This window comes from Mirounga leonina, unplaced genomic scaffold, assembly GCF_011800145.1.
Source record: "Mirounga leonina isolate KUSES-001 unplaced genomic scaffold, KU_Mleo_1.0 Mir_101046, whole genome shotgun sequence".
NCBI classification, from domain to species: domain Eukaryota; kingdom Metazoa; phylum Chordata; class Mammalia; order Carnivora; family Phocidae; genus Mirounga; species Mirounga leonina.
Genome location: NW_023270055.1, coordinates 627,770 through 650,345, shown reverse-complemented (window position 1 = coordinate 650,345; position 22,576 = coordinate 627,770). Strand labels below are relative to the sequence as shown.

The window sequence follows — 22,576 nt, the reverse complement described above, 5'->3', positions numbered from 1 at the left end:
AACAGATGGCCCCCAAGAAGAAGAAATTCACTACCTAACTTGTAACACTACACTTTGCAGATGCGCCCCCTCCAATATGCTCTTGGACAGAGTCCATCCAAGGCACAGGCCACAGGAAGTGTGCAACAAGCCCCACTAGGGGCCAACACCACTCCAGAAAGACTCCTGCCTTGGGGAGAAGGAAAAATAATCACACACACCAGACTACTGCAGCCCCAAGAGTGGGCTGGGGAAGTCTGATCACAGCCCTACCCACAAACAAAAGCTTCTAAAGAGAGCACCTGGGTGGCTCAGGTCTTGATCCCAGTGGGGAGGAGCCTGCTTCTCCCTCTCCCTCTCCCTCTCTCTGCCTGCCACTCCCCCTACTTGTGCTCACTCTTTCTCTGTCAAATAAAATATTTAAGTACTGGCTATACAAGCTACAGTAGGGACAAACTTTGAAAACATGTTAAATGAAAAAGCCAGTTCCTTAATTAATTGTTCCTTAATTAATTGTTTCCTTAGGGAAAAGGTTATGGAGGAATTAGGAAAGAGAATACAGGGTTTTGTTTTCATATGATGAACATATTCTAAAATTGACTGTGGTGATGTTTACATAACTATGTTAATTAAAAACCACATGGGACACCTGGCTGATTCAATCAGTAGAATACGCAACTCCTAATCTGGGGGGTGTATATTCAAGCCCCACATTGGGTGTAGAAATAACTTAACAATAAAATCTTTTTAAAGAAAAACAAAACACTGAATTTCAACCATCAAAAGGATGTATTCTGTGGTAGACTGAATTATATTTCTGTAACACTGAAACCAAAACAAAAGTTAGTCAACAAATTTAAATAAGCGTATTAGAGTATTTATGGATTAAGTAGACTTCAGTTTTCATTCTTTCCACTCCATTTTTACTTAAATTAGGGACCAACACATTTATTTTGCATACCCTAAAATTTCCCATTCATGCACACAACACTGTCTATAACTAATCCTCATGGCAGTTATACCTAAAACAGATTATGGCTTATATCCTATTACAAGATAAATCTATTCTGTGGTATGGAATAATGACAGTTATTGTTGAAAAGCAATCTATTTAGCTTCCTATGCCATACTTGGAAGTATATATGCTACGAAAGATTAACCTCCTAGTTTATTTGGTTCAAATGATATATACAATGGATAATTTATTCCTACACATTATTCTTTATTTAAATAGACCTTCTAAAATAGTTCTAATTCTCCGCAGAATTCCAATCACAGAGAATATATAAAAATGAGGAATCCTTCCCTCAGCATGCAGCCTAACTCACGCATCTTTAAAAAAAAAAAACTATCCACCATCCTTCATTTATTTCCAGCTCTGGATTTAAAAAGGAATAGGATTTTTTTGTTTGTTTGTTTGTTATTAAAGCACCACACTTAGTATCTCTTACTAAGAAAATGTCACAAAAATAGCAATGAGGAACAAGATACTTCAAAACAAAATAGCTACAGAAAATAATCTTTCTCTCTCCATGTACTTAGAATTATGATTTTGTATAATTTGTCCCAAAATAAGAAAACAAAACTGGCATTCCAATGTGTACTAACCTTCCAGTAGTCAGTCTGTAAACTGTAGTATCTCTGATATGCAGATAATGCTGAAAAAGGGAAAATAATTATTAGTGAATTTTTAATGTCCCATTTGAAAATCCACACAATAAAGATTTTTGATTCTTAATAAGCTGCCCCTCTAGCCTGCATCTCAGCACACTGTGATATAAATAGCAAACAATTTAATGTTTACGGGCTACCGATAAAATTATCTATGAACACAACAGAAATAAATAATTTATAGATCAGCTATATAAAACCATTATCAAATTTTATCCTTGCACTTATATAAATGTCGAGTCTTGGCAATTACTTCAATCATTTTGGTTTCCCTCACGGACCAAATCTCATCGTAATTTTCTAAGTCTATTACATACTATAATAAATTTCCTAATTTTTCCTCAAAAATGCAACTCACTTCACAGAAAAATTAAGCCACATACATACATGTTTCTGTTCAAACTGATGAAATTTAGAAGTCTGGAGTTCATGAACAAATGGCTAAGAATTCTTGGGATGTTTTTGGTGCAAAAAAGTGATTTTATAAGCATGGGGACAGAACCCATGGGCACAAAGAGCTGTACTGGGACTGTGAAGAGTGACTGATTATATACTTTTTAATTAGTGGGGGTTAGGGATAGCGTAAGTATATAAGGAATTTGGAAGGAAGACTTTCAGGATCTCAAGGGACTAGCTGCTCTTAAAATAAGGTTACTTTTTTCTTTAATAAAACATAAAGCACTAAGGCAGCCACAAGTTCCTTGAAGAAGGTCACACTCTGCAGTTTCATATATCTATCAGTGGGCTGCAAGTTGTAAGGAGACTTAATTTAAGCTTTATGTCTCTTGCCTTTGTTTCCCTCATCAATACAGTCAACATTACCTTGAGCTACTACTAGCTTCAATTTAATTTCAAAATGGTTATTTCCACGCTCCCTAAACCATCTAAAGGTAGTAAAGGTTTGGGATCACTTGAAGTAGTTCCTGCCAAGCCTAAAAAATGCAGGGAAGGTAAAAAAGGTAAAAGAGATGTCATATAAAACTATTAGAATTTGTGACAACACTGAAGAAAATTAAAAAGGGGTACCCGGGTGGCTCAGTTGGTTAAGTGACTGCCTTTGGCTGGGGTCATGATCCCAGGGTCCTGGATGGAGCCCCGCCTCCAGCTGTCTGCTCAGTGGGGAGTCTGCTTCTCCCTGGGCCTCTGCCCCTCACCAGCTTGTACACTCTCTCAAATAAATAAATAAATCTTTAAAAAAATAAAAATAAAAAAAATAAAGAAAACAGGAAATTCTGACATTTTCAGTCATATCAGAAAGTCTTTGAATTTATTTCTTAAATTAACTCAGGGAGAACATTTACAATAAAATAGTTAGGAATAAACACTGCCCCTCAAAGTCAAAGTAAAATGACAGTATCAGCAGTATACCAGAAAAGCAGACTGTACATAGTGTAACATGCTAAGGATTTTCATATCTCTAACACTCATTTTTATGAATTTCAGACTTTTTCACACTAGGACTGTAAACATTATCTAAATTCCTTCCTTGGGGGGCCTGGGTGGCTCAGTCAGTTGGGCAACAGACTCTTGATTTTGGCTCTTGATTTCAGCTTGGGTCCATGGTCTGAGGGCCATGAGATGGAGCTGAAGGCAGAGCCCGCTTCGAGTTCTCCACCCCCCACACACCCTGAACATCCCTCTAGTGCATGTGCACTGAGCTCTCTCAAAAACAAATCAAACTGGGTGTCTGGGTGGCTCAGTCGTTAAGCGTCTGCCTTCGGCTCAGGTCATAATCTCAGGGTCCTGGGATGGAGCCCGTGTTGGACTCCCTGCTCTGCGGGAAGGCTACTTCTCCCTCTACCATTGCCCTTGCTTGTGTTCCCTCTCTCTCTGTGTCTCTGTCAAATAAATAAAATCTTTAAAAACAAAACAAAACAAGAGGCGCTGGGTGGTTCAGTCGTTAAGAGGCTGCCTTCGGCTCAGGTCATGATCCCAGGGTCCTAGGATCAAGTCCCGCGTCGGGCTCCCTGCTCCGCAGGAAGCCTGCTTCTCCCTCTCCCACTCCCCCTGCTTGTGTCCCCTCTCTCACTGTGTCTCTTCTCTGTCAAATAAACAAATAAAATCTTAAAAAAAAAAAAACAAAAACAAAAAAACAAAAACAAACAAAACAAAAAAACCCAAATCAAATCCAATCTTCCACTGACTTCATTACACAAAGTGAGAAGAGACAAAACTTAAGGAAAACTTATTTTCTTTCTCCCCCCCTTTTTAAAAAATTATTTGAGAGAGCGAGAGAGAGAGACCACAAGCAGGGGATGGGGTGAGGGGCAGAGGAGAAGCAGACTCCCAGCTGAGCAGGGAGCTCCACATAGACTGGATTCCAGGACCCTGAGATCATGACCTAAGATGAAAGCAGACACTTAACCAACAGAGCCAACCACTCACCCAAAACTTGCTGTTTTAAATATTATCATAAAATTTTAAAAAATGAGAATTTTTAAATACAAAAATTTAACTCTCTGGAAATACTGGTGTATATAAGAATCCTTGTCTCATTAATATATTACATTTCATGGGGCACCCGGGTGGCTCAGTCGTTAAGCGTCTGCCTTCAGCTCAGGTCATGATCCCAGGATCCTGAGATCGAGCCCTACGTTGGGCTCCCTGCTCTGCGGGAAGCCTGCTTCTCCTTCTCCTACTCCCCCTGCTTGTGTTCCTGCTCTCACTATCTCTCTCTATGTCAAATAAATAAATAAAATCTTAAAAATATATATATTACATTTCATGTCTAAGAAATGACTAGATGCTAAAGGATTTTTTTTTAAGGGTTTATTTTTGAAACAGCTCTGAAGGACCAAAGTCATAACACAATGAGTCACATATTACCAGATAAGACACTGTCCAGAGTGAACTGCCCCAGTAGGAAAGGTCAGGGTAGGAAAACCTTAAGGGAAATACCCAACTCCATCCCACTCCAGTCCTCCTACTGTAAGTGGGGAGAAAGAAACAGAAAAATTCACTTCACTCTCCAAAGACACAGGCTCAGGAAAAAGAGGGAAACCTATTCATAGTCTTGATAAGACACTTTCCCTTGCCCCACACTTTACCACCACATTACCGTTTACAGCAGTTTTTAATTGATACACCATGTCGAGGTATTAGGAAAAAAATCACAAGACATACCAATGGCAAAAACACACAGTTTGAAAGACAAAACAAGCATCAGAAGGAGTATGGCAGGTATATGGGATTTATCAAACTGTGAACTTACCACTACAATATGATAAAGATAACTAGTACATAAACAGAACAGCATGCAAGAACAAATGGGCAATGGAAGCAGAGAAAACAGAAATGGTAACAAAGAATCAAGAAGAAATACTAACTTCAAAAACACTGTAACAAGAATAAAGAATACCTCTGATGGGATTATTAGTAGACTGGATACAGCTGGGGAAAGAGATAAAGAATTTATCAACAGAATCCACAAAAACCAAAAACTGGGGAATAATCTCTGGAAGGGAGGAGGAGATAGTGAGGAGGTGATAGGATATCCAAGGACTGAGGGGCTACAAAAAGATGTAACAGTGTGTAACTGGACTACCAAAAGGTAGAACAGGGAGAAAAGAGAAGAGAAATTATTTGGAGTAATTATGACAGAGAATTTCTCCCAAAATTAATGTCAGACAATAAACCACAGATCCAGGAAGCTCAGAGAACACCAGGGAGGAAAAATGTCCAAAGGGAAAAATAAATTTAGGCATATCATTTTTAAACAAGAGAAACTAAAAGAATTTTTAAAAACAATCGGAAAGAAGCTAGAGGGAGAAAAAACACCTTTCCTACAGAAAAGCAATGATAAATTCTAACTCTCAGAAGTTGGAAATAGAATATTTAAATTGTGGAGGCTGGGGAGGAAGCCAACCTAAAACAAAATTATCATTCAAAAGTAAAGGAGGGGCATATGGGTGGCTCAGTATCTCAGGGTTATGGGATTTATCTGGGTGGGCATGGGGCCTGCTTAAAATTCTTTATTCCTTACCCCCTCTAAATTCCCCCTTGCTTGCACACATGTGCACGCTCTCTCTTAAAAAAAAAAAGTGAGAAAGAAATACTTTCTCAAAGAAGCAAACATGAGGGAAATTGTTGAGAGAAGAGCTGCCTTACCAAAAAAAAAAACGTTAAAAGAAATTCTCTACAAAGAAGAAAATAATAAAAGTCAGAAACACCAAACTACAAGAAGAAATCACAAATGAAATAAATACACATAAAATTAAAACTTTTACTTTTCTTTCTTTCTTTTTTTTTAAATTTATTTGAGAGAGAGAGAATGAGAGAGAGAGCACAAGAGAGGGGGGAGGGTCAGAGGGAGAAGCAGACTCCCTGCCAAGCAGGGAGCCTGATGCGGGACTCGATCCAGGACTCCAGGATCATGACCTGAGCCGAAGGCAGTCGCTTAACCAACTGAGCCACCCAGGCACCCCAAAACTTTTACTTTTCTTACTAGCTGATCTAAAAGATAACCGTTCAAAATAATATCAACCTGTATTTTTTATACATGTTTTCTGTCTTACATACACTCATATAAACATACAGATCTTCAACTTAGTTATGTTTAATAAGCCCACTGTATGGGGGCGCCTGGGTGGCTCAGTCGTTAAGCGTCTGCCTTCGGCTCAGGTCATGATCCCAGGATCCTGGGATCGAGTCCCGCATCGGGCTCCCTGCTCTGCAGGAAGCCTGCTTCTCCCTCTCCCACTCCCCCTGCTTGTGTTCCCTCTCTCGCTGTGTCTCTCTCTGTCAAATAAATAAAATCTTAAAAAAAAAAAAATAATAAGCCCACTGTATGTTTAAATTATCACAAATCGAAATCCATTTAATATACCCAAACTGCCATACATAATAGCCTAGCCTATCCTACCTTAAATGTGCCAGAACACTCACATTAGCTTTTATAAAGTTGGGCAAAATCTAGCACAACACCTATTTTATAATGAAGTGCTGAAGGGCGCTGGGTGGCTCAGTCAGGTAAGTGACCAACTCTAGATCCCAGCTCAGGTCTTGATCTCAGAGTCATGAGCCACTTAAAAAAAAAAAAAAAAGATATATAACAAAGTGCTGAATACCTCAAATAATTTATTGAATACAGTGAAGAAAAACAGATGGTTATGAAGGTTATATGGGAACAGAAAGGTTGTTAGTATACTGGCTGTTTACCCTCATGATCTCACGGCTGATTAGAATATTTGGCTTGCTGTGTTCACAACAGACTCACTTTTTAAAAAGCTCCAACCAAACAAGCCACAATAATCCAGGTTTTCCACCAGCCCTGCTTACAAGTGATACTTGCCACCAGAAACTACTGCCAGTAACATTAACAGTACCGTTAACATAACAGAACCAACTGCATCTACTTAAGGGAAGAAAAGAGGTCACACTCTTGATTCTGATCCCAAGCTGCTTCTCCCAAAAAACCCTAGGTCAGCTTGCTTACCAGTCCCTAAATCACCATAACCCAAAAACCCCAACCATGAGACCTATCAAGAAGGTGCCTTTAGAACGTGAACTCCTTAATTTAAAAAAAAAAAAAAAAAAAAAGGAACGTGAACTCCTCTTCTCCTTTCTCTGGCCACTGAATAAATTATGGGCTTGCCATCAAATGCTGTTTGAATATTTGGCAAATGGTACTGAGTAGGGAAAGAAGTTACCGTTTGGTAAGAACTGTAGCGAACCAGTAGGACATAAAAGGATCTTACTCAGGAGGAGAACAAAGGCAAAAGAAATGTAGATAAAAAATTTCCTTACAACTTGCAGCCCACTGACAAATACTTCAGAGAAAGTATGACCCTCCTCAAGGAGCTCACAATTGCCTTAATGCTTTGCTAGAGGCAAAAAGTAACCTTAGCTTGATAATAGCCAGATCCCCAGGATCCTGTGAGTCTTTAACATAGGACAATCCTTTCAGAAACTCCCTTTATCTCTAACCCTCCCAACTTAAAAGTATGTAATCAATCACCACAATCCCTGTGCAGCTCTTTCTGCCCAAGGCTCCTGTACCCATGATTTAATAAAAACATCTTTTTGGAGGCGCCTGGGTGGCTCAGTAGTTAAGCATCTGCCTCCGGCTCAGGTCATGATCCCAGGGTCCTGGGATTGAGCCCCTTATCAGGCTTCCTGCTCAGCGCGGGAAGTCTACTTCTCCCTCTCCCACTCCCCCTGCTTGTGTTCCATCTCTCTTGCTGTCAAACAAATAAATAAAAATCTTTAAAAAATAACAAAAACTTTTTTGTACCAAAAACATCTCAAAAACTTTTTGACCATGGCTCAGAGCCCCACATCAATCATTAGCATATATCACTAGCCTGGGAAAAAAATCCAAGTTCAGAATTCAAATACAACTTCTACTGAATGCATATTATTTTTCACACCATTACAAAGACAAAAACTCTAAAAATCTTTAAAAACAAAAACAAAAAAACCCTCTAAAATCAAACCAGAGTAAATTGGGGACTGCCTATATATAACATGAAATGAATGTCATCCATGACACAAGGGACAGGAGGAGGAACTGGGATTACTTCACCATAATATGCTCACAGTACCATGAAGCATTATATGAAAGTTGACATGAAAATTACTTGTAAATCTACACTGATTACTCTAGGGTAGACATTTCAAAACATTTTTTTAAAAAGTGGTAAGAAAGGGACACTAGGTGGCTCAGTTGGTTAAGCACCTGCGTTCAGCTCAGGTCATGATCCCAGGGTCCTGGGATAGAGTCCCACATTGGGCTCCCTGCTTCTCCCTCTGCCTCTGCCTGCCACTCCCCCTGCTTGTGCTCTCTCTCTCTCTCTCTGACAAATAAATAAAATCCTTAAAAAAAGCTGTAAGAAAGCAGGAAAAAATGCAATCATTTAAACGTACAAAAGGCAGAAAGAATGGAAGACAAAAATAGGAACAATGAATAAGGCAATAAAGAAAACAAGAGCAAATATGGCAGCTATTTAATCTAACTATATCAGTAACTATTATGGACGTGAGAGTCCAAGATGGCAGAGAGCAGGAGATCTAAATTTCGTCTGGTCCCAGGAATTCAGCTAGATAGTCATCAAACCATTCTGAACACCTACGAACTCAACAGGAGAACAAAGAAAAAAAAATAGCAGCAACTCTATGAACAAAAAATTGACCATTTTCTGCAAGGTAGGACGTGTGGAGAAGTGAATCTGAGGCAATATATGGGAAGATAGACCATGGGGGGAGGGGGCCTCCGTCAGCCGGCTATGGGGAAGTGACAGAGCAGCGGAGCACAAAATCTAACTTTTAGAAGTTGGCTCCAGTGAGGGATGTTGCTGAGGTGGCTAAGTAGGAGATGGAACCCTCGCTGGAACAGTGTGGTCTCAGGACCCTCAGCGTCACAGAAAGACCCGGCGTGCCTGAGTGCGGCAGAGCTCCCAGGTATGGGAGCAGGGAAGCCGGCTGCAGAGACGGAGCTGAGGAGTGTGCTCTCAGCTCAGGGTTGCCATAAACCATATCTGAGGCACAGTCGGGCCATTGCTCCTCCAGCAGAGACCCAACAAGAGGCAGATCCAGGGAGACTCTCCGTCCTCCCCTGGGAGGAGCAGTACGGGAGCGCACCGCAGGAATCTGCTGGGTTTGGAGACAGCACACGGGGTCGTCTGCCAGAGACAGAAATGCTGGGTCACAGGCCGGGTGAGCACAGAGTGCGGCCAGAGACTAGGGAGACAGGAATGATCGTTTTTCTCTGAGGGCTCACTGAGGAGTGGGGCCCTGAGCTCTAGGCTTCTCTGGGGCCAGAGACTGGGAGGCCGCATTTTCATTCTCATCCTCTTAATGCAGATCTGAGCAGAAAGCCTTCAGAGAACAAAAGCTACCACAGCAAACCCAAGCAGATTACTGAGCCTGGCCCCTGGCAAAGGCCAGGCAATTCAGGCAAAGACATTTGAGAATCAATGCAACAGGCCCCTCCCCCAGAAGATGAGCAAGAACATCCAGCCAAGACCAAGTTTACTGATCAATGAGAATTGCAAAATATACAGGAATACAGACTGTCCTAAATTATAGATTATGTATTATGTCCTTATATATATTTTAAGGTAATGTTTTCATATATAAAATATAAAGGGATATACAGCACATAGAATTCAAGGCTTTTTTCCCCATGATTCTTTAGTCTTTCAACTTTAATTTTATTTTTTATTTTTTCCTTTTTTTGAATTATTCTTTCTTCCTTTTTCAACCAACTTATCAATTCGTTTTTTCAATTTTTTTAAATTTTCATTTCTACAGTCATATTCCATCCCTTTATTGTATTTAACCTATTTGTGTGTGTGTGTGTGTGTATACATATGAGTTTTTCTTTCTTTAAAAATCTGGGAGACAGTTTAACAAACCAAAATACGCCCAAAATCTAGTATACGGCTGTTCTATTCACCAGCCTAATCATCCTCCTTTTTTTTTTTTCTTTTCCCCCCAGTTTTGGGTCTCTTCTTATTTGTTTAGTGTGTATTTCTCTGGGGTCACTGTTACCCTTTTAGCATTTTGTTCTCTCATTCATCTATTCTCTTGATAAAATGACAAGATGAAAAAACTCACCTCAAATAAAAGAACAAGAGGCAGTACTGAATGCCAGGGACCTAATCAATAGACATTAGTAAGATGTTGGAACTGGGGTTCAGAATGACGATTATAAAGATACTAGCTGAGCTTGAAAAGAGCACAGAAGATACTAGACGATCCCTTTCTGGAGAAATAAAAGAACTAAACTCTAACCAAGTTGAAATCAAAAAGGCTATTAATGAAGTACAATAAAAAATGGAGGCTCTAACTGCTAGGATAAATGAGGCAAAAAAAGAATTAGTGATATAGAAGACCAAATGATAAAGAATAAAGAGCTGAGAAAAAGAGAGATAAACAACTACTGGATCACAAGGGGAGAATCCAAAAGGTAAGGGATACTATAAGAAGAAAAAGTATTAGAATAATTGGGATCCCAGAAGAAGTGGAAATGGAGAGAGGGGCAGAAGGTATATTGGAGCAAATTATAGTGCAGAACTTCCCTAATTTTGGGAAGGAAGCAGGCATCAAAAGCCCAGGGGCACAGAGAACCCCACTCAAAATCAATAAAAATAGGTCAACACCTGGACATCTAATAGTAAAACAAATCTCAGATACAAAGAGAAAATCTTGAAAGTACCTCAGGACACGAAGTCTATAACTGACAAGGGTAGAAACATTAGACTGCAGCAGACCTATCCACAGAAACCTGGCAGGCCACAAAGGACTGGCATGATATATTCAGGGTGCTAAATTAGAAAAACATGCAGCCAAGAATACTTTATCCAGCAAGGATTTCATTCAAAATAGGGGTGATACAAAGCTTCCAGGATAAACAGACACTAAGAGAATTTGTGATCACTAGATCAGCCCTACAAGGAATACTGAAAAGGGTCCTCTAAGCAAAGAGAGAGGCCAAAAGTAACATAGGCCAGAAAGGAACACAGACAATATACAGTAACAGTCACCTTAAAGGCAATACAATGGCACTAAATTTGTATCTTTCCATAATTACCCTGAATATAAATAAATGGGCTAAATGCCCCAATAAAAAGACACAGGGTGTCACAAGAGTAAAAAAGCAAGATCCATAGATATGCTATCTGCAAGAGACTCATTTTAGATCCAAAGACATCTCCAGATTTAAAGTGAGGGGGTGGAGGGGCGCCTGGGTGGCTCAGTTGTTGAGCGTCTGCCTTCGGCTCAGGTCATGGTCCCGGGGTCCTGGGATCAAGTCCCGCATCAGGCTTCCTGCTCAGCGGGGAGTCTGCTTCTCCCTCTGCCCATTCCCCTGCTTGTGCTCTCTCTCTGTCTCAAATAAATAAATTTAAAAAAAATAAAAATTAAAAAAATAAAGTGAGGGGGTGGAAAACCATTTATCATGCGAATGGACATGAAAAGAAAACTGGGGTGGCAATATAAGGATTGATATAAGGATATCAGACCAATTAGATTTTAAACCAAAGACTGTAATCAGAAATGAGAAAGGACACTGTATCATACTTAAAGGGTCTATCCAACAAAAAGATGTAATAATTGTAAATATATATGACCCTAATGTGGGAGCAGCCAATTATATAAGCCAATTAATAACAAAATCAAAGAAACACATTGACAATAATACAGTAATAGTAGGGGACTTTAACATCCCCCTCACTGAAATGGACAGATCATCTAAGCGAAAGAGCAGCAAGGAAATAAGGGCTTTAAATGACACACTGCACCAGATGGACTTCACAGATATATTCAGAACATTCCATCCCAAAGTAACAGAATACACATTCTTCTCTAGTGCCCATGGAACATTCTCCAGAACAGATCACATCCTGGGTCACAAATCAGGTCTCAACTGGTACCAAAAGACTGTGATCATTTCCTGCAGATTTCCAGACTACAATGCTTTGAAACTAGAACTCGATCACAAGAGTAAAGTCGGAAAGAACTCAAATACGGGGAGGCTAAAGAGCATCCTCCTAAAGAATGAATGGGTCAACCAGTAAATTAAAGAAGAGTTAAAAAAATTCATGGAAACAAATGAAAATGAAAACACAACTGTTCAAAATATTTGGGATGCAGCAAAGGAGGTCCTAAGAGGAAAGTATATAGCACTATTAGGCTTTCTCAAGAAACAAGAAAGGTCTCAAATACACAACCTAACCCTACAACTAGGAGGTGGAGAAAGGACAGCAAATAAAGCCTAACCTCAGTAGAACAGAAATAATAAAGATCAGAGCAGAAATCAATGAAATAGAAACCAAAAGAACAGTAAAACAGGTCAACGAAACTAGGAGCTGGTTCTTTGAAAGAATTCTTAAGACTGATAAACCCCTGGCCAGACTTAATCCAAACGGAAAGAGAAAGGACCCAAGTAAATAAAATCATGAATGAAAGAGGAGAGATCACAACCAACACCAAAGAAATACAAACAATTGTAAGAACATATTATGAGCAACTATATGCCAACAAATTAGGCAATCTGGAAGAAATGGATGCATTCCTAGAGACATATAAACTACCAAAACTGAAACAGGAAGAAACAGAAAACCTGAACAGACCCATAACCGGCAAGGAAATTGAAGCAGTAATCAAAAATCTCCCAACAAACAAGAGCCCAGGGCTGGATGGCTTCTGCCAAACATTTAAAGAAGAATTAATATCTTTTCTTCTGAAGCTGTTTCAAAAGATAGAAATGGAAGGAAAACTTCCAAACTCAATTTTATGAAGCCAGCATTACCTTGATCCCAAAACCAAAGACCCCACCAAAAGGAGAATTACAGACCAATATCCCTGATGAACAGGGATGCAAAAATTCTCACCAAAATACTACCCAACAGGATCCAACAGTACATTAAAAGGATTATTCACCACCCACCAAGTGGGCTTTATTCCTGGAGCAACGTTGGTTCAATTTCTGCAAATCAATCAATGTGATATACCACATTAATACAAGAAAGAACCAAAACCATATGATCCTCTCAAGAGATGCAGAGAAGGCATTTGACAAAGTACAGCAACCTTTCTTGATTAAAACTCTTCACAATGTAGGGATAGAGGGTACAAACCTCAATATCATAAAAGCCATCTATGAAAAACTCACAGGTCAATGGGGAAAAACTGAGAGCTTTTCCCCGAAGGTAAGGAACTTGGTAGGGATGTCCACTATCACTACTGCTATTCAACATAGTACTAGAAGTCCTAGCCTCAGCAATCAGACAACAAAGCAAAATCAAAGACATCTGAATTGGCAAAGAAGAAATCAAACTCACTTTTTGCAGATGATATGCTACTCTATGTGGAAAACCCAAAAGACTCCACCCCAAAACTGCCAGAACTCACAGAGGAATTCAACAAAGTGGTAGGCTATAAAAATGCACAGAAATCAGTTGCATTTCTATACACCAAAAACGAGACAGAAGAAAGAGAAATTAAGGAGTTGATCCCATTTACAACTGCACACAAAACCATACGCTACCTAGGGATAAATCTAACCAAAGAGGCAAAGGATCTGTAATCAGAAAACTATAGAACGCTCATGAATGAAACTGGAAGGAAGACATAAAGAAATGGAAAAAGGTTCCATGCTCATGGATTGGAAGAGCAAATACTGTGAAGATGTCAATGCTACCTAGAACAATCTACACATTCAATGAAATCTCTATCAAAATACCATCAACTTTTTTCACAGAGCTGGAACAAATAATCCTAAAATTTGTATGGAACCAAAAAAGACCCTGAATAGCCCAGAGGAATGATGAAAAAGAAAAGCAAAGCTGGTGGCATCACAATTCCAAACTTTAAGCTCTATTACAAAGCTGTCATCATCAAGGCAGTATGGTAATGGCACAAAAACAGACACACAGATCAGTGGAACAGCACAGAGAGCCCAGAAATAGACCTTCAACTCTATGGTCAACTCATCTTCGATAAAGCAGGAAAGAATGTCCAATGGGAAAAAGTCTCTTCAACAAACGGTGTTGGAAAAACTGGACAGTCACATGCACAAAAATGAAACTGGACCATTTCTTCACACCACACACAAAAACAGACTCAAAATGGATGAAAGACCTAAATGTGAGACAGGAATCCATCAAAATCCTTGAGAACACAGGCAGCAACCTCTTCAACCTCAGCCGCAGCAACTTCTTCCTAGAAACATCGCCAAAGGCAAGGGAAGCAAGAGCAAAAATGAACTACTGAGACTTCATCAAGATAAAAAGCTTTTGCAGAGGCGTGCCTGGGTGGCTCAGTCATTAAACATCTGCCTTCGGCTCGGGTCATGATCCCAGGGTCTTGGGATCGAGCCCTGCATCGGGCTCCCTGCTCAGCGGGAAGCCTGCTTCTCCCTCTCCCACTCCCCCTGCTTGTGTTCCCTCTCCTGCTGTGCCTCTCTCTGTCAAATAAATAAATAAAATAAGAAAAAAAAAAGCTTTTGCACAGCAAAGGAAACAGTCAACAAAACCAAAACACAACTGACAGAATGGGAGAAGATATTTGCAAACAAACACATCAGATAAAGGGTTAGTATCCAAAATCTATAAAGAACTTATCAAGCTCAACACCCAAAGAACAAATAATCCAATCAAGAAATGGGCAGAAGACATGAACAGACATTTCTGCAAAGACGACATCCAAATGGCCAACAGACACATGAAAAAGTGCTCAACATCACTCAGCATCAGGGAAATACAAATCAAAACCACAATGAGATACCACCTCACACCAGTCAGAACGGATAAAAATAACAAGTCAGGAAATGACAGATGTTGGTGAGGATGCCGAGAAACGGGAACCTGCCTACAATGTTGGTGGGAATGTAAGCTGGTGCAGCCACTCTGGAAAACAGTGTGGAGGTTCCTCAAAAAATTGAAAATGGAGCTACCCTAGGACCCAGCAATCACAGACCTGTAACCCTGAAACAAATAATACATTATATGTTAATAATAAAACAGAAACCTTGTCTCAAGAATTCTTTCTTGCCAAACCCCAACCCCAACATCTTTCCTATACCATTAAGACAGATTTTGAGAGGGGCGCCTGGGTGACTCAGCTGGTTAAGTGACTGTCTTTGGCTCGGGTCATGATCACAGGGTCCTGGGATGGAGTCCCATATCTGGTGCCCTGCTCAGCGGGAAGCCTGCTTTCTCACTCTCCCACTCCCCCCTACTTGTGTTCCCGCTCTCGCTGTCTCTCTGTCAAATAAATAAATAAAATCTTAAAAAAAAAAAGATTGTGAGAATGGATCAAAACCCAAGAACCAACTACATTAAAGAAACCTACTTTAAATATAGACATCTAATATAAAAAGTAAATAGGGGAAGAAAAACATATCACGTGATGACCAAATAAAAGAAAGCAGGAGTAGCTATATTACCTTGAGAGACAGATTTCAAACTAACAAAGTTATATAAAATAAAGGCATTATAATGGTAAAAGGGTCAATTCTCCAAGAATACATAATGATCCTTAGCAAGCATGTACCTGGGCGCCTGGGTGGCTCAGTTGGTTAAGTGACTGCCTTCGGCTCAGGTCATGATCCTGGAGTCCTGGGATCAAGTCCCGCATCAGGCTCCCTGCTTGGCAGGGAGTCTGCTTCTCCCTCTGACCCTCCTCCCTCTCATGCTCTCTGTCTCTCATTCTCTCTCAAATAAATAAATAAAATCTTAAAAAAAAAAAAAAAAAAAAAAGCATGAACCTAACAACACTGCATCAAACCACAGGAGGCAAAAACTGATAGACTTGCAAAGAGAAATATATGAGTCCACAATCACAGTTGGAGACATCAAAACCCTTCCACCAAACTGGACTGATCCAGCAGCAACAAAAATCAGCAAGAACACAGTTAAATTCAGCAACACCATCAATCAACAGATATCACAGACTGGGGCACCTGGGTGGCTCAGTCGTTAAGCGTCTGCCTTCGGCTCAGGTTACGATTCCAGGGTCCTGGGACTGAGTCCCACATCGGGCTCCCTGCTCTGCAGGAGGCCTGCTTCTTCCTCTCCCACTCCCCCTGCTTGTTCCCTCTCTCACCATCTCTCTCTCTCTGTCAAATAAATAAAATCTTAAAAAAAAAAAAAAAAACATATCACAGATTATCTACAGACTACTCCATTTAACAATAGCAAAATACACATTCTTCTCAAGCTCACCTGGAAATTTCACCAAGATAGACCACATTCTGGACCAGAAAACACAACAAACACAAAAGAAATTACATGACCATAAAGAAATTTTAAAAATCAACAACACAAAGATTGTTGCAAAATGGCAAAATACATGGGGATTAAATAGCACACTTCTAAGTAATACATGGGTCAAAGAAGAAACTTCTAGAGATTTCTCAAGAGAAGTAAAAAATTATTTTGAAGTGAAATCAAAAATACAACTGCTGAAAATTTGTGAGTGCAGCAAAAGCAGTGTTTAGCAGTGGAGCAATCAATGCATATATTAACAATAATCCCAAATCAATCTGTTATAGAAAATAAAAGTGGACGTACTCCCTAACTCATTCCATGAGGCCAGATTTCCCCAAAATCAAAGATAAACTATAAGCCAGTATCTCTAAAGAACACAGATGCAGTAATCCTCAAAATTCCGGCAAATCAAAAAAACAATTTAGAAAAAGAATCACAGATGACAGCAGGAATTGATGCCTGAAATGAAAGGCAAGTTCGAACAGTCAAAATCATTTACTGTACTGTAGTGCTAAAAAATAAAAGCCATATAACGATACATACAGGTACAGGAAAAGCATCTGACAAAATCAAACACCCATGCATGATTTAACACACACAGAGTAATGCGGAAATAGAGGAAACTTCCTCACCTGGAGAGAGAGTATCTATAAAGAACTGCAATTAACATCATACTTAATGCTGAGAGACTCAAAGCTTTCCCACTAAGATCAGGAACAAAAAAAGGAAGTCTCACCTTACCACTACTTTTTAATACAGTAATGGAAGTCCTCCAATGCAGTAAGGAAGAAAATGAAAGATACACAGATTGAAAGGGAAGAAATAAAATTATTTGTTCAGACAACATGTTTATGTAGAAAATCAAAAAGAACTGATTTAAAAAAACCTCTTCAAACTAAGAAATTATAGCAAGGTTGCAGGTACAAAACTCACGCAGGATAGAAAAATTTGCAAGACACACATATGATAAAAGACTGTTATCAACACTATACCAAGAGCTCTTAAACTCGGGGTGCCTGAGTGGCTCAGTCAGTTAAGTGACTGCCTTCGGCTCAGGTCATGATCCCCAGGATCCTCGGATCGAGCCCCGCATCAGGCTCCCCGCTCCACGGGAAGCCTGCTTCTCCCTCTCACACTCCCCTTGTTTGTGTTTCCTCTCTCGCTGTGTCTCTCTCTGTCAAATAAATAAATAAAATCTTTAAAAAAAAAAAGAGGAAAAAAAAAAAGCTCTTAAACTCAACTAGAAGAAAACACAATTAAAAATGGGTCAAAGAGGGCCGCCTGGGTGGCTCAGTCCTTTTGAGTGGTCTGACTTCAGCTCTGGTCATGGTCCTGGGATCCAGCCGAGCCCCACATTGGGCTCCCTGCTCAGCAGGAGCCTCCATCTCTCCTTCTGCAGCAAGCTCTGCTTGTGCCTCTTGCTCTCTCTGTCAAATAAATCCTTTTTTTAAAAAAAAAGGGTCAAAGAAGGGCAGAGCCTGGGTGGCTCAGTTGGTTAAGTGGCTGTCTTTTGATCTGGGGTCATGTCATGATCTCACGGTGCTGAGATGGAATCCCGAATCAGGATCCTCGATAAGCGTGGAGTCATCATGGGATTCCCTCTCTCCCTCTCTTCTGCCCCTGCCCCTCCCTCCCTCTCCTTGCTCGACAGCACACACATGACCTCTCTCTCTAAAGTAAATATAACTTAGGGGCGCTTGGGTGGCTCAGTTGGTTAAGCGACTCCCTTCGGCTCAGGTCATGATCCTGGAGTCCCGGGATGGAGTCCCGCATTGGGCTCCCTGCTTGGCAGGGAGTCTGCTTCTCCCTCTGACCCTCCTCCCTCTCATGCTCTCTGTCACTCATGATCTCTCTCTCAAATAAATAAATAAAATCTTAAAAAAAAAAATATATATATATATATATATAACTTAAAAAGGGGGGGGGAGCCTCTTTCACCCTACTATTTAGCGTCATTATAAATTCTAGCCAGACAGGTCATGATCCCAGGGTCCTGGGATCGAGTCCCACATCGGGCTCCTTGCTCAGTGGGGAGCCTGCTTCTCCCTCTGCTGCTCCCTGCCACTCTGCCTACTTGTGATTCCTCTCTCTCTCTGTGTCAAATAAATAAATAAAATCTTTAAAAAAATAAATAAATAAATTCTAGCCAGAGCAAAAAGACAAGAAAAGGAAGGAATCCAAAGTGGTAATAGAGTAAAACTTTCTATTCACATGAGCCTATATATATAAAGATCTTAAAATATACACAAGAGGTGCTAGAGCTAATAAAATATACAAAGATGTAGGTTACATTATCAACACAAAATCAGTTGTTTATATACACCTGCAATAAACACAAAAAGATTAACAATTAAAACCACAATTCTACATGGAATAGAATCAACGGGGAGTCAGCTTATTCCTCTGCCCCTCCCCCCACTTGTGTGTATGTATGTGTGCGCGGGTGTGTATGCGGGCGCATGGGCTCTCTTTCTCACTCTCTTTTTCAAATAAATAAAATCTTTAAACAAGCAAAAAAAAGTTCTGGGGGAGTCAAAAGTTACATGCAGATTTGAAAAACTGGGAGGGGTCAACTATGACTGATACAAAGAAGAAAAAGGGGGAAAACAAGTGTTGGTGTGGATATAAAGAAACTGGAACCCTCAGAAACTGCTGATGGGAGAGTCAAATGGCACAGGTGCTATGGGAAACATTTTGGTGGTCTCTTAAAAAACTAAAACTGAAATTACTGGATGAAAGACAGCAATTCTACTCCTACATATACATCCAAAAGAACTGAAAACTGTGACTCAATACAGGTAATTGTACACCAATGTTCACAGTACAATTGAGCCAAAATGTAGAAATAACCAAGTACCCATCCACAGACGAATGGTTAAATGAAATGTATATATACATACAATGGAATACTATTCAGCCATAAAAAGAAGTATTGATACAAAGTGCAATATGGATGATCCCTGAAAACATGTTGTCTAGGGAAAGGAGCCAGACACAAGTCATTTATTAATTCCATTTATATGAAATATCCAGAATAGGCAAATCTATACAGAAACTAAATCAGTGGTTGCCAGAATGTAAGAGGGGGACAGAGAGTGACTACTAATGGGTAACACTTCAATCAAAACAAAGACCGATCAGAGACTGGATTTTTTTTTTAAGTAACAGGGTAGGGTGCAGACCAACATTTACAATAGGCTCATTACTCATGATAGCCAAAAAGGTGGAAACAACCATAGTGTTCATAAGCAGAAACGGATAAATAAAATGTGCTATATACACACAATAGAATAAGCCAAAAAAAGAAATGAAATTTTGAAATTTGCTAAAATATGGATGAATCCTGAATACATTAAACCAGGAAATATTGAGGAAATAAACCAGACACAAAAGGACAAATACTGTGTGATTCCAGTTATATGAGATACCTAGAATAGGTAAATTTACAGAAATGAACTAGATTAGAGGTTACTAAAAACTAAGTAATGTGGTGAATGGGGAGTTACAGGTCAACATTTATAGAACTTTGTTTAGGATCGGGGCGCCTGGGTGGCTCAGTCATTTAAGTGTCTGCCTTCAGCTTGGGTCATGATCTCGGGGTCCTGGGATTGAGTCCCGCATCGGGCTCCCTGCTCAGTGGGGAGGAGTCTGCTTCTCCCTCTCACTCTCCCTCTGTGTTCGCTCTCTCAAATAAATAAATAAATAAATAAATAAATAAATAAATAAATAAATAAATAAATAAATAAAATCTTTAAAAAAAAAAACCCTAAATTCAAAACTACAAAATGCATCAAGAAAATCTGTCTGGATAAGATGGCAGAGATTCGGGCGCCTGGGTGGCTCAGATGGTTAAGCGTCTGCCTTCGGCTCAGGTCATGATCCCAGGGTCCTGGGATCGAGTCCCGCATCGGGCTCTCTGCTCCTTGGGAGCCTGCTTCTCCCTCTGCCTCTCTCTCTCTCTGTCTCTCATGAATAAATAAATAAAAATCTTTAAAGATGGCAGAGGTTCTATTTTCCCTGTTCCTCCCTAATAAATAAAACTATAAACCTTAAAAAAGAAAAAAAAAAGGCAGTCAACTGAAAATTAAGTGTAAAAGAGGAATACAGAATATTTAGGGACTCTGGGTCTGAAAGAAAAACAGAGCTTCAAAGACCCTTATTAGGCCCCACTAACAAGACAAAGTCAGCAAAGTACAATGTTTCCTATCCCCCAATCTAGAAGCAGAAGACAGCCAAGTAGACTCTGCCCCATTAGATCCAATGGGGTAGCTTCAGACAAAGCGAGTGAACCTGGCACCACTGGCAAAGGCAACTTGAGAGCCCTGCACACAACAGAACAGCTAAAAGAAATTCTCTCTTTTTTCCAGACTTAAAATACCAATTTCTTTTTCTTTTTTTAGTTGGTGGGGATAGGTGTGAGCATGTGGTACATTAGCTATTGGGTAATGTTGGCTTCTATGCTTTGATTCCTGTATATTCACTGATGGGGAGACTAAGTTCTGTGCCAAAAGTGACTACATTAAATGATGCTGGCAGGACAGGTCCAAGGACCCAGAGGGGGTTCCCCAGAACCTGCCAACCTCCCCTGGTCCATGCGCAAGACAGAAATCAAACTGAAGATAGCAGGAGGTGAAAGCAGAATTTATTGAAGATATAGAGAGTGCAGGTAGAGATAGAGGTATCACCTTTGAGATACACAGTTAATTCTCATTATTCACCAATTCTATATTTACAAAATTCACCTATTCACTACAGTTTACTTGTAACCCCATAATTAATACCTATGACACTTTCACATTCCTTCACGGAGCTAGGACCTATACAGAATTAGCAAAATTTGAATGCGTGACACCCATCTCATCTAAGGCTAAACAGGTTAACACTATCGTTTTAATTCTCAGACTGTAAGTAAGTGTCCTTTTCTTTTTTTTTTTTTAAAGATTTTATTTATTTATTTGAGAGAGAGAGTGAGAGAGAGAAAGAGCACAAGAGGGGGGAGCGGGAGAGGGAGAGGCAGACTCCCCACCGAGCAGGGAGCCCAATGCGGGACTCGATCCCGGGACTCCAGGATCATGACCTGAGCTGAAGGCAGTCGCTTAACCAACTGAGCCACCCAGGCGCCCATATAAGTGTCCTTTTCATATTGTACTCAGTATTATCTTTTTTTGACTTTTTGTATTTTTGTTAATGACCCTGCTGTTTAAAATGTCCATCAAGGGACACCTGGGTGGCTCAGTCATTAAGCGTCTGCCTTCAGCTCAGGTCATGATCCCAGGGTCCTGAGATTGAGTCCGGCATCGGGCTCCCTGCTCCGCGGTAAACCTGCTTCTCCCTCTCCCACTCCCACTGTGTGTTCCCTCTCTCACTGTCAAATAAATAAAATATAAAAATAAATAAATAAAATAAAATGCCTGTCAAGCATAAGAAGGGCTGTCTATTGCTCCAAGGTATAAGGATACTATGAGCCTTTCAGTGAGCATAGTTTTATTAGTAAGCTTCATTCAAGGACCAAATTATTACATTGTTAATTATGAGATCAATGTTAACAAATCAACATTATGTATACATGTTACATAACACACTTTTAAACAAAAAGAGACACATAAAACAAGGTTATACATTTAGTTAATGAAAATGTGGTGACCAATGGCTAACAAGAACTTGTAAAGAGAAAAGCACACTCCACACCCCCCAAAAAAAGAATAGAAAAAAAACCACAAGCCCAAAATGGTATCACTTAGGTTAAGGTTCCCAAGAAAGTGAACCAAGACTTAATACCCAATCTAACTGCAGTGTCAACCCCTCTCTGCTCCCCGCAAATGTAGTCTTAATCTGTCAGGAATGTTCTGGTCAGCAGCAATAAAGTAATCCCTCACATGGGCCCTGGCCCTCTCCATCCCCCAAAGAAAAAGGAGGTAATCCATCTAATAATATCCTGTGCCCTTCCCCCTAAGAGAGAAAAACCTTGCCTAAAATAATCCTTTTTTCTGTTTATGACTTTCTTGACCTACCTTTAAAAACCTTCCCCTTTCTGTAGCCCCTTAGTTCCCCTCTACTTGCAAGATGGCATGCTGCCCAATTAATGAATCGTTTATTGTTTAATAAAGCCAATTATGGGCACCAGCTAGCTCAGTTGGGAAAGTGTGAGACTTTTGATTTTGAAGGTGTGAGTTCAAGCCCCACACTGGGTATAGAGATTACTTGAAAATAAAATC

At 40.0% G+C, this 22,576-nt stretch overlaps 1 protein-coding gene across 4 annotated transcripts in view; it reads right to left on the bottom strand.

Moving 5' to 3' along the window:
• Nucleotides 1–22,576, bottom strand: part of LOC118009497 (lysine-specific demethylase 6A-like) — a 170,418-nt gene that overhangs the window by 133,604 nt on the left and 14,238 nt on the right. For all 4 annotated transcript variants that reach the window (XM_035003638.1, XM_035003790.1, XM_035003720.1 and 1 more), the window contains exon 4: nt 1,588–1,637. In XM_035003638.1, coding sequence (XP_034859529.1) covers nt 1,588–1,637 — 50 coding nt within the window. The remainder of the gene's footprint in view (nt 1–1,587; nt 1,638–22,576) is intronic.